Source organism: Barbus barbus (genome assembly GCF_936440315.1).
Source record: "Barbus barbus genome assembly, chromosome: 26".
Classification (NCBI taxonomy): domain Eukaryota; kingdom Metazoa; phylum Chordata; class Actinopteri; order Cypriniformes; family Cyprinidae; genus Barbus; species Barbus barbus.
The window spans coordinates 13,482,253-13,494,659 of NC_136754.1; the positions used below are offsets into that span (position 1 = coordinate 13,482,253).

Here is a 12,407-nt window from a genome sequence, read left to right on the forward strand (position 1 = left end):
GAAGTCTAAAGACAAGTACTGGAATGCAGTGGGATTAAAAGACCAATAACCGCTTAAAGGTTTTGTTCCTACTCCTTAATTACAGCTCAATAAAGGCCTTTATGTTTAAACAGACAAGTTTGTCTTTGCAGAGTGTTGTACAAATCTGAAGGTCACACCTCTCTGGTCTTACCTGTTTAATAGTGCTGTCCGCTCTCTTTCTCCAGAACCACCAGCGGCCTGATTTCTTTGGCATCCTCTCTTTCACCCAAGCTTCCTCTGTAGCCTAAACAGAACACTGACATAAGCTATTTGACCTACTAGAATACACCACAGCACTGCAAAACAAACTTTAAAGTACTTAAAAACAGCAAGTAAAAATATCCTATTAGGTAGAACAAAATACCTTGGGTAAATTCTTCTGAAATGCTTGCAAGCTTAGAATCAAAGGGGCAGCCAATGTCCAATTGTAATACCTAAAATAATTTATTATATAATTTTGAGCATTTTGTCAACTTTATACAACTATATTCAGAATATATTTGTTATATTTCAATTCAAGCCCACCTGTTTCCTAGTTTAACAACTAAATTCGGATTGTCTATGATAGCTGGATTTTCTGCAAATTCATGATATGTGATGATATGCTCCATAAATTTTTCTAGAAACAAGCAGAAAGAGAACTTTAAAATCACTTGTATTACTCTCATTTGTAAATCTCTTCAAATAAAAGCATAAATCCATAAATGTATTTTGCTTTTCACAACATCATAAAGGAATGCACACACCAGAAATATTCAGATACCTTTGGAAATCTCTCCGTTCTCACTGAGTCCTCCACACAGAGACAGAGTGACGTCAGGGAGATCACTGGCAGAGTCAGACAGGCACTCAGTGCCACTGTCAGCCGCAGCACTGCCCACAGACTGAGGGGACTGAGAGCCTGAGCGCATCCCAGAATCCATCCAGTGCTTAGAGCCACCGTCTGATTCACTGCGAATACACATCAAGGTCACCTGACACCTGATAAACTTATGAACTGCTTTGCAAGTGCCTTAATCTAATCTTAAAAGCAATCTAGGTCAGATGAGCGATTCTCTTTCTACCTCTTAGGAAAGTAGCGAGCAGCAACATCAGGCTCCAGCACATTCAGGTCATCCAGGTAGATGTCCTCTGGGCCCTGGTGCTGACTCCTTTTTGGAACGCCTAAACAAATTTATAGTCAGCAAACAGTAATCATAACAGAATAGCAAGCTCTAAGGTTCTACAACAAGATCTCCGCACTGAGGTGCTTTACCTCGACAGCACTAAATTAGATTGATTTAGGTGAACGATTTTTACTTCTAGAACACACTGATATAATCTTGTTAAACATGAGTCAACCACAATTTTATTTGAACTTTATCTACCCCCAACACGTCCTCTATCAAATAGAGATAACGGGCACTGGCAAGCCGATCAAACCAACTACTGACAGAATTTCCTAGAATGAGGTGCTTAACAGGCCCACCTTTCTTTTTGGAGGGCGAGTCAGTCTTGGGGCCAACATCTGCCAAGTCCCCACCCATATGAGCAGCAGAGGCAGCAGCTTGAGCGGCAGGAAGGCTGTTTGAAGGAGTGGAGGTCAACACTCCACTAGGCACCGTCTCCAACTCAGACTCAGTGGGAGTTTTGGGGGTCACAGGGGTGCGTGGTTCAGGCTTGACTATGGTACAGCCAGGAGTCCCTGAGGCCGGTTCTCTTTCATCTGTCTGCATGGCCTCTGAGCTCAGGATGACCCTGAAGTGAGTGTTCTCTGAAGGCGTTATGGTCAAGGTCTTTGGCAGCTCCACCTTTTCCTTCTTTGAAACCTGGGAATTACATTTTTGATGAGTGGCGATGAGCTGAAATTTAATCAGACCTGTTAACTCAAAGTCATAGCATAAAACAGAAAATAATTTTGCATTCTATATTCACTTATTACTAGGCCCAGGCAGAATCTACGTGTTTAAAAAAATAAAAAATTCTGTGGCGCAAACTGCAGAATGGATTTGAACATGGTAAAATGTGTTCATTTATTAAACAAACAAACACATCTAAAGATTATGAACAGGACAGAAAATCTTTCCATTTCTGAAACTTTATATTGCTAGCACGTGGGGTTTATTGCCTCTTTTTGATCTCATTTGTAAGTCACCTGGGACAAAAGAGTCTGCTAAATTAATAAATGTAAATGTAAATCATGAAGGATGAACACTCAGATTCCACATCTTCAGTATTTCCTTCATGTGAACAAAATAAATACAAATAAATGAAATGAAATGTAACTTACCCTGGTAGACTCTGGAAACTCTCCCCATGTCCACTGCATGTGTGACTCCATTTTGAGCAGGCTCTCTGAAGGCCGAACGACCAGTTCAGAGTCACTCTTGGGAGAAAAGTCCTCTGATATGGCATGACTGCTCAAAATACAATAACAAACAGCAACTCATGTGAATTGAGACAAAAGTGAATGTGAAAATGAAGGAGAACAGAGTCTTCAATTCTTAAAACATATTTTTGGACAAACATATCTTGAAGTGCGTATGAGAGAGATAATAAGCAGATACAAACCTATCTGATGGAGACCAGTCTCCGTCAGAATAAGGGTAGTTGTCCAAAGAATGGCGAACTGTTGGTAACTTGAGTTCAACTTCTCTAACTGTACTAATTGAAGATGATCTGAAAGACAGGTTTTCCTTTAAATCACATGTCCGCTCCATCAGATATGAGTATATCTGATGTGCATGCATCAGTTAGTACCTGGTGTTGGAAGCAGGGTCCTCATCAGAACTCAGGTCCATCTCAAATATATCATCTGTTGAAGAGGTTGAGCTGATGATGGCAGGAGGGGTCGGCTCTTCTCGACGTGGGTCACCTTTATGCTTCTTTCTCCGTTTCTTCTTCTTCTTGGCTGCCCCGGTGCTGGCAACAGGGGGATCAGGAGGGTCCTCAGGGTCCAGTGGATCATCATCCAGGTTCTGACTTGACCTGTGATCACCTCCGATCCAAAATAGGTGACTGTCAGTAGGGATGGGGGAGGTAGCCAGGTGAGCTGGTACAATCTCCTATAAAAAAAAAGACCATTAATGCATGGCAGATTGACTCGCTTTGTTTTTCAAACAAAATGTCATTTTCATATATAAAGATGTTTGGTGCAGTCAGTCATGTGAGTGACAATACCTGTGAACTAAAGGACACTTACGTTCTGCTCCTCAGTTTCCTGCACAAAGAAGGCTTCGCCATTATCTCCCAGCTTCATATGGAGATCCACAGTCTCCCCATTGATCTCTATGTCAATCTGAAGGAGTTGCAGAGGATTCATGTAAAACACAACCTTAATATAGAAGCCATCAACAGATGTAGCTTCAAACTTTCAATAAAGTTACACGCCATAACTTTTGTTTCGTATGACCTGTGCTTTAATAATTATCCAACACCACGATTCTAAATCAAATGTCTGACCTTTGCAATGTCCCTTTTTATTAAAAAATATCTATGTATGGCATGTGTTAGATAACCTTAAAAAGCCAATATCTGTTGACATTTACCCTGCGATTCCCTTCTGAACTCGTGACCTTTCACCTTGCACATCCAAACTCAGACAAACAGCAGGTTTGAGTCTGAGTTTTCTGAGTCTCCCAAGACTTTTCTCCTGTCCACCAATGCAGTTTTAATCGTTTGTTCACAGGAGACACAATACCCATTGAGGGGGATCTAGCCACCAAAACATAATTAGTGAATTTGTGCCGCTCTGAAAGCACTGCAGCCAGCTGACCTGCAAAGAGCATTGCATCACACACCTGATACCACAACCCAGCATAAACAGCAGCCTGATATTGAGCTGTTTGAGTCTCAGATGACATCCACAGAAGCATTATCCTTCTGTTAGACCTCCAAGGAAATATAGATTTATTTCCCTGTGTTTTTTTGTTTTTTCACAACTGTTTCTTTGGACTACTCTTATACCAACTCGTTTTGTCTATCCAGGGGCCTCTGAGCCTCAGTTTCAGGGTTGCTGGGTGATTTATGCGTGCAGAGTAATGGGCCAGAATTTGAATGTCGGTATAAATCATGATCCTGAGTAAATCTCAAACAGAGAGCTCTCTTACGTGCGTGCTCGTGGACAACAAGATCTGGATTTCATTTCACAGCATAGCAAGAAGGGAGGAACGGATGTTGTTCTGACTCTTAATGACTGTTTTGTATCAGCAAATCTAATTTGTTTACTTTAACAATCCAGATCTATTTCATAATGGTGGTAAGAAAGCGAGGTCAACTGTCTCTTATCTGCACCGTGGGTGAATGTGTTACACCACACACTCTGACACGAGAAACTGGGATTAAAAATGGTTAAACTGAGCTTGAAACACTTTTCAAAGGTTGCTGAAGTGAATCTACTGCCATCTTCCAATCACAAAGGCAACCTTGACAAAACTCTCACTCCTCTGCCTCCATTTCCTATCTCTTTTTAGTCAGAGAAACCTGTTGCCATAGCGACCACTTTTTTCTAAACCTTCACACATCCTGTAGATAGTGAGAACCGCTCCATCCCCCATCCACTGCTGTTTCTCATGCACACTGGTAAATGTTTTATGCTAAACATTGAAACACATTCTGTCTGTGTACTACAGATGATTGAAAACATCCGAATGGCTTCAACATGGAATGCTTTCAAATGTTATTTATTGCTTATAATCTTGTTATCTACTGCTGGAGATAAACACTTAGAGTATCACAGAATGCATAATTTCAAAAGAAAAATTCTCACTGATCATGTCTACAGCCCATTTCCTCAACAACTACAACATTTCACTGTTTAAATGAGAAGAATTGAACATACCACTTTGGCACTCACATGGTAACAGATAAATAACGATTTTCCTGTCTTTCCATTCAAGCATTTATTTAGCCTGTTCTGTCAATGCTCTGAGTCTGTTTACATGCAGTACCCTCTGCTGGAATCTTCTGTCACAAACATGCCGGCAGAAACATGTTTATAGAGCTGCTACAAAGGCACAGGCCTGCATACGAATTGTTGAGTGTTTTCAAATGAACCACGACAGACAAGCACAGACGAAGGCATATTTGAAGACAGCAGAATCATGAGGACATTTGTGGATTTAAGCAGAGCTTCTTTGATCGTACTTGTGTTTGCTCTTTCATCCAGTCATGATGGTGCAAGATTAATGCTGCCATAGGCTCCAGACTGGAAAGCAGAAAAGCAAATATTTTCCAAAGCTCAGATCAATTATATTGATAGTGACCTGTCTGTGGATTTTTCTTTATTCTGTGTTTTGAAAAGTTTTCAGAAACTCAGTTGCTTGACAAAAATCTATATGCCTTGAACTTGTTGATGACACTCACAATTTATCTTCATGTTTTATTTGAAAATCTTATTTGCACTTCAACACTCACCACTTTCTCTTTGGAGCGCAGCACACCCAGTTTTCCGAAGCGCACATGGAAAGGGGAGCACTGGTAGGTGCCGTCCTTCTGCCGGACCACCACTACATCGATGCAGCCTGAAAGCGTGGCCTGGTTAATGCCCTTATACAGTTCCCTCATAGTCACCAGCACCTGACCGGCCAACTGCCCCACGTAATTCATGGTGTCCGCCTAAAAAGAGGAACAGAAAGCAAAAAAATTTAACTTAAGACATCACACAGCAAACAAGAATTACTCTCATTAATCTTTCCCACTATATCTCAATAAGGCAAATGTGGCACAATCTCCCCTTAACTCATAGTAAAAGTGAAATTCTAAGTTCTCTTTGGCTGCCTGCCTTTTTAAAACTGTTATCAGCAGACGACTTAATGCTGTTTCACAAGTGGTGGTCTGAATGTGCTCCAACATTACTGTCAAATAGATGAACAAAATAAATTAAAATATTTATTTATGTTCCCTGACATACTTTGAATATGAAGATCAATGCACATTTTTGTGGAATTGCTGGCATTCTTCTAGTACCCGTTTAACAAGTATAAAATGCCACAGCAGGATATAGTTGTGCAAGCGGTTGCAAATTTAATAAAACTGACTGACATGTTTATTTATGATAGCAAATTATTCAAAAAACAAAAAAACATCCGGTCTAAATTTAAGGTTAATGCCTAGGGTATGAGGCGACATGCTAAATTAATCCCCAGCAGACTGTGTTAGTGAAGTTCACAGAAACGCTATTTCTGGAATTAATTATTACGCTAATGACAATGAGTAATTCTGATTTAACAACATGGCTCATTTTAGTCTTTATGAGGTCTAACAATGTGAAAATAGGCAAGTTATTTTTAAACATCAGATCAAGGAAACCACAAGATTAAATACTGTCACAGCTTGTATAAAATGCCTGGGGGGAAAAGGCAAATAGCTAAAGTAGAGCATTCTCTCTAACCATAGGGGCAGCCAAAAAGGTCTTAACAGACTTTGCACCCATGGCTAACCAACTTTTTTCCCAGCACAAGAGTCACTATTTACATGAACCATTTTCTCTGAACCATTACCATTCACACATGCAGTTGAGAGAAAGAAAAGGGATATGCAAAAAGCTGAGCACAGCATAACAATAAATATCACTTGGCCCAACAGGAAGTGCATTTAAAGTATAATACATAACATGCTGCACATTATTGTAAAAAAATGGCAGCATAGAGGATGCTTTATATTCACAACAGTACCTTATCTGTAAAATTGGTCATATGGGGTAGAAAAAAAAAAATTGTACTACACCTATTTAATTAATTTACCCTCATGAAAAACACTACCGTTCAAACAGTTGGGTTCAGTAGCATTTGCTATGCTTTTGAAAGAAGTATGATAATAATGATTGAACATTATTTTATCAAAAATACAGTAAATATTGTCACATTACAATTTAAAACAACTGTTTTCTATAATATTAATATATTAATATATTTTAAAACAATATTCCTGTGATCACAAAACTTAATTTTTTTTTGAATAATTTTATTTCTTTTTAAAAATCTTGCTAACTTTATAGTTTTGGACAGTATATATACATATGAGAACTGAACACTTGTTGCAAAGTGGCATTGTAACTGGATGATATACTATTATTATAATAATTATTATTATTATTATTATTATTATTATTATTAAGGAAGATAGTGTTATTCTGAAAAAGAGAACAATTGACCTCAGCCTCTCGTAACCTATTTGTAGCGCAATTTAGAGGACACTGTGAACATGTCATCGCTGTGACACTCATATCAGCCATCTCCACATATCTAAATATATGATTCTCAGAAAAAAACAGAACAACAAACATATGACATCCACAGTCAACCAAAGCTCAGCCTTTAAGAATTACTGTGATAATTTAAGTGCATAAACGTGACTTAAAACTTTTAAATGCTACAACACATAAGCCCCTGAACTGGATAACTATTAAAATATGATTATGCAAAGCCAATCTCTTTTTATAGCTTCTTTTTGAATTTTTTTTTTTTTTTTAAACATAAGCTTTCAATGTGAGTTCATAAGTTTTTGAAGGTTGCAATGTTTTAGCAATTAAGCAAATAAGAAGCTAGCAAATCCCATCCCAATCCCTGACAATGGCATTTTAGTTCAATCTAAATAAAAGGCTTAAGCCCTAACATAGGCAATTCATTCAATCGTTTTATTGGCTAAACTGTCATTTTAATTATTAATCAGCTGAAGAAGCATCTCCAGTTTTAAATTCCAAGTGTAAACAGAAGTCATTGAATGCAAAATTAGATAAAAATATAGGTGTGCCAGTCTGTTTTTCATAAACTGTTCATTAGCTTTACCTAATAAAAGAGCATGTTTTAAGGCATTAACATGACCTAACACATTGTCATGTTTAGTAGGGATGGGTATCGTTTACATTTTATCGATACCGACACCGCTTATCGATACCGGTACTTATCGTTGAAAATTGTTGTTGTTGAAAATTTCAAGTTATTTTATTACTGCTGAACTTTAGCAACTGTATTAAAGTTCTTCAGTCAAGAGCAAGGAGTTATGTTTCTCTGTGTGTTTTATTTTTATTAACATTAAAGGAATAGCTCGCCCATAAATTAAAATTGTGTCATTGACATTTACTCACTCTCAAGTTGTTTAAAACATGAATGAGTTTCTTTCTTCTGTTGAAACTAAGTTATTTTGAAGAATGTGGGAAACCAAACAGTTGCTGGTTTCCAGTGACTTCCATATTTTTTTTCCTACTATCAAAGTCAGTGGGAACCAGCAACTGTTTGGCTACCCACATTCTTCAAAATATCTTCTTTGGTGTTCAGCACAAGAACAAAAATTAATACAGGTTTGGTACAACATGACAGTGAGTAAACAATGACAGAATATATTTTTTTGTGTTGTGTTTTGTTAGTAAATGTTTCATTATATTACTGGTGTTGCCTCCTTTGTTCACTATGACACTACTATTGCGTCTCCCTCATCTATCACACCTGATTCAACTCATCAGCTCATTAGTGGAGACTGCAAGACCTGAAGTGGGTGTGTCAGATATAGCGAGACATCCGAAATGTGCAGTGCTGGAGGTACTACATGGAGAGGTTTGAGAACCACTGCACTACTGCATATTGCATCTGAAACTGGTGTCGCTTAGTTTTGTAACGTGATCACACACTTTTGAACGTTTCACTCTTGCCGCCACTGATTGCACGCAAACATACACCGCACATGCGCATGGATATCACACACGTTGCGCAAACGTCAGCCACGTTATTCAGTGAAGGAAAATAACAAGCATCAGCTTCTAATTCGTAATTAACATTGAAGTATACAGAGGTAAAACAACAAGTATCAATAACAGTATTGTTTGTCCTGAAGCTTATTGGTAGTCCGGTATTGACCCAATTACGTACCGGTCCAAAAAAAATACCAGTTCTCAGTACCCATCCCTATTAAGACATAATCAATGCAAGATTGTGTACGTAAAACACTCAGGTGGTAATTTATGGAGTTAATTGCTGATAATAATAGCACTTAACTAATGCTAAACTGGGCTGTTAACTTTACACCTAGATAGCAATGAACTGTCTCATTCGCATTTCTCACTCACCCAGGACCATGATGCCCCAAGTGATGAGGACTCATCTTGTTCACTGCTGTCGTCCTCAGTGCAGCTGCCAGTGGCTTCTGGTTCTGCCCTAGGATAGAGTCTTTTCATCACTATTTACCTCTGGTCTTTCCTTCCTTAGAAATAATCTCTTTACCCGTGTCATCCTAAACAATATGTCAAGTGGCCCGCCTACCTGGTCTGACTCAATGACCTTGTAGGGCATAAACAAACTACTGTAACCTTTCTGACACTGCATACACTTAAAAAAACAGAAGCTGCATTTTAGTTGCGTCAAATCACGTCATATTAAAGAAGACCTAACAAATCAACCAATTGGGTATAAGAACCTACTCTCACTAACCAATAAGGCAAGAGTAAGAGTTCAGCAGTTCTGAAACAGATAAGACTTGTTTCCAGCTAGGGGGCCGGTGAGGTTGACCGCTGATAAGGGCCTTGAAAAGGGGGGCTGGAGGAAAACAGTAGTTGTATTTCACCCGTCTGTGCAATCACATGAGAACGTCCTCCATGCTGATTCTGACAAACATTCAGCTTACTTTAGTTTATCTTCTATATAGGCATAGGAGCCCACAAAGACACATTTGTGAAATTTCACATCAATTCATCAAAACATTAATGTACAATATGAAAGATGGATAATTTTATTTTGAGATTTGCTTAAGAAAAACAATAAAAAGTTAAAAATATTAAAATGTCATTATGTATATGCACGATAATCCAAGATGTCCAAAGGTTTGTATGTTCACATGCTCTGTTTAACTGTCAAACAAGACCTAGTGTTGAATCAAATTGGTTTGTGTATCTGTGGTCTCTCCGGGAACGCCTCTAATTACAGAGGGCACGTGTATTTGTCAGGTACATGTTATTAGTGCTGCTGTACATAATAAAAATATTAGGTGTAGCACAAAAAGTCTGTAATTTGCCATGACAGCAGACCAAGTAGTAAAGGCTATTGACCTTTAAGGCTGCATGACTATTGTATAGTCATATTCTTAAGATAGACTGTAATTATGAAGCACAGAGTTCTTTACAATAAACAAGCAAAAACCTGCAAGAACTTAAGGTAACTTGGGTGGGGATATCAAAATTATTAATGTACTGTGTTGCTCATACAAAGTTGTAAGTTAAGTCCTAAAACGTGACCAAGGAAGAAATTAGTCAGTTAAAGGAATAGCTCATATAAAGACGAAAATTTGCTTATAACAATCAAGATGTAGAAGAGTTTGTTTCTTCATCAACACAGATTTGGGGAAATTTAGCGTTGGTTTATCAGTGGTTTGAAGTTTAAAAAATGTCATATTAATGGATTTGTTTATTACAAACACACAGATTTTCACTTTACAAAATGTTAATTGATGGATTGGAGTTGTGTGGATTACTTTGATGTTTTTATCACCTGTTTGGACTCTCTATCTGACAGCACTCATTCACTGCAGAGGATCCATTGGTGAGCAAGTGAGGTAATGCTAAATTTCTCAAATGTACTAAAAAGCTCATCTACATCTTGTATGGCCTGTGGGTGAGTAAATTTTCAATTCTGGGTGAACTATTCCTTTAACAAAACCACAATGTTTTTTTTTCTATAACCCCTTTGGCCTTGAGCAGCACACTTTAGTCCATTTTACACCGGTGGGACAGTCAAATTATGTAATGGGAGTCATTTTGTATGAAGCAATTACTAAATGCCAGCTAACTCTTATGTTCAACCACCCGCTTTGCTTTACATTTCTTGTTCTTTGCGGTGTCATGAGATGTGAGGCAACATGCCCAGCATGAAGTCTTTCACTTACATAACATAAAAAGGTGGTTGAGTTCAAGTTCAGTTACAAAGGTCAAACAAGCCAGCAGAAATTAGCAGTCTTACGCATTCTCTCCTACTGTAAAACAGTTATAGATTTATATCAAATCCAAAACAAATCTGAAATATCAAAATATGCACTTCAATACAATTCAGTTCCTCGATTCTTCAGACACCCTTGAGGTTTCATTTTCAGTTCTTTCATATTTAGTAGTAAACAACATGACGATTGTCAGTCAGGAGAGACATATCAAGCATATATAATAACAGGAGTGTCATACTATGATATTTCAAATGGTCATGTTACATAACTCAAGGCGATAAAAGGTAACCCAATGTGGTTCCAAGAAAAAACTTAACATGGTGACTTGCATTTATTGACTTACTTGAAATCAGAGGTGCTTTTCCTCACAGTTGTAAACAAGTTCAGACAAGTTTTGTGTAAAGCTGTATTTATTAGCACTAATGCTCACTAATACTGTAAAGTATAAGCATGTTATTGCTTAACAGTCCTCATTGTTCGTAGCAGTTATTACAGCAAAACTGTTTATTTGTCAGGAAAGGAAGTGATGACTGTTGTAATTTTTCCTATTTAAGGAGTCGAAAATAACTGTATTTGAACAAAATAAAATGTTCTTTTTCAAATAGCAACCATTCATACATTAATAGACAGTGTGCAACACTTCTGTTGGCCAGTGCAATGACATAATGCTGCTGTTTAGTGAAACTGGAGTGTTTTGGATACAACAGCAACTCTACTTATAAGCATATAAGTGACTTCTTTAACAAAATATACCATTAGCCAGCTCTAAACGAATAAATAGATAAAATAATTAAATTATGTTTGGTTTAAACGAGATGCTGGGTTAGATTGAATGCTCCTGTCAGAGCATGAGCATTGTGGTTTAGCTCGACTAACTTAGCCGACCAGCTAAAGTGACATTTACATCCCTATGCTATCAAATTACGACACGTTTGTGTCATTAAAACGTTTATATGGTACGTTTGGCAAAAATGGTCACTCAGAAATGGTCTCGTGTAAGGTTTACCTTTCAGCTGCTGTTGTTGTTGTTGAGAAATTGGACGATATGTCGCCGTCTGCTTGTCCGCTGCTCTCTCTCACCGACGTTATTCATTCATTTCTGAACGAGCACCGCTGACGGCAGTGAATATTTACACTTCTCAGCGCCGACAGGAGCTCTCCTGGTTGTCTCGTGTATCATAACAGTGAACAGTTTTTCGGAGGGTCACTTGTACGGTTCGTCCACCGCGAACCGGTCAGGCAGCGGCTCACACACAGCGGCGGCGGCGGGGGTTGGCCGTGACTTGACGCGACTGAGGCACTTCAAACAGAGGCCTCTCACGTGACCGCCACAGCAGAATTCCCCCGAGCGCAGTCTAGAAGAATTCGCGAGATAACTACCACAACCACTTCCTTTTAGAAGTTTGTTTATGATTGTTTTGTTCAGTTACTTGTCAGTAAATAACCGTTTAATTTCCTAATCTTGATTGATGTGGTCTTACTCGTGC

The 12,407-nt window shown here is 38.3% G+C and overlaps 1 protein-coding gene across 2 annotated transcripts in view; it reads right to left on the reverse strand.

The window, feature by feature from the left end:
* The window catches only part of LOC306846337 (phosphatidate phosphatase LPIN2-like), a 19,488-nt gene extending 7,235 nt beyond the window's left edge, over window positions 1-12,253 (reverse strand). Inside the window, exons 1-12 of one of the 2 annotated variants that reach the window (XM_079379648.1) lie at window positions 11,927-12,253; window positions 5,416-5,616; window positions 3,203-3,298; window positions 2,761-3,065; window positions 2,572-2,679; window positions 2,291-2,417; window positions 1,490-1,829; window positions 1,086-1,185; window positions 785-972; window positions 547-640; window positions 386-455; window positions 173-265 (exon numbers count right to left, since the gene is read on the reverse strand). In XM_079379648.1, coding sequence (XP_079235774.1) covers window positions 173-265; window positions 386-455; window positions 547-640; window positions 785-972; window positions 1,086-1,185; window positions 1,490-1,829; window positions 2,291-2,417; window positions 2,572-2,679; window positions 2,761-3,065; window positions 3,203-3,298; window positions 5,416-5,607 — 1,713 coding nt within the window. In that variant the 5' untranslated portion in view covers window positions 5,608-5,616; window positions 11,927-12,253. Of the gene's footprint in view, window positions 1-172; window positions 266-385; window positions 456-546; window positions 641-784; window positions 973-1,085; window positions 1,186-1,489; window positions 1,830-2,290; window positions 2,418-2,571; window positions 2,680-2,760; window positions 3,066-3,202; window positions 3,299-5,415; window positions 5,617-9,061; window positions 9,341-11,926 lie in introns of those variants that run through there. The other variant, XM_079379647.1, reaches the window with a different exon arrangement.
* Window positions 12,254-12,407: the final 154 nt, after the last annotated feature.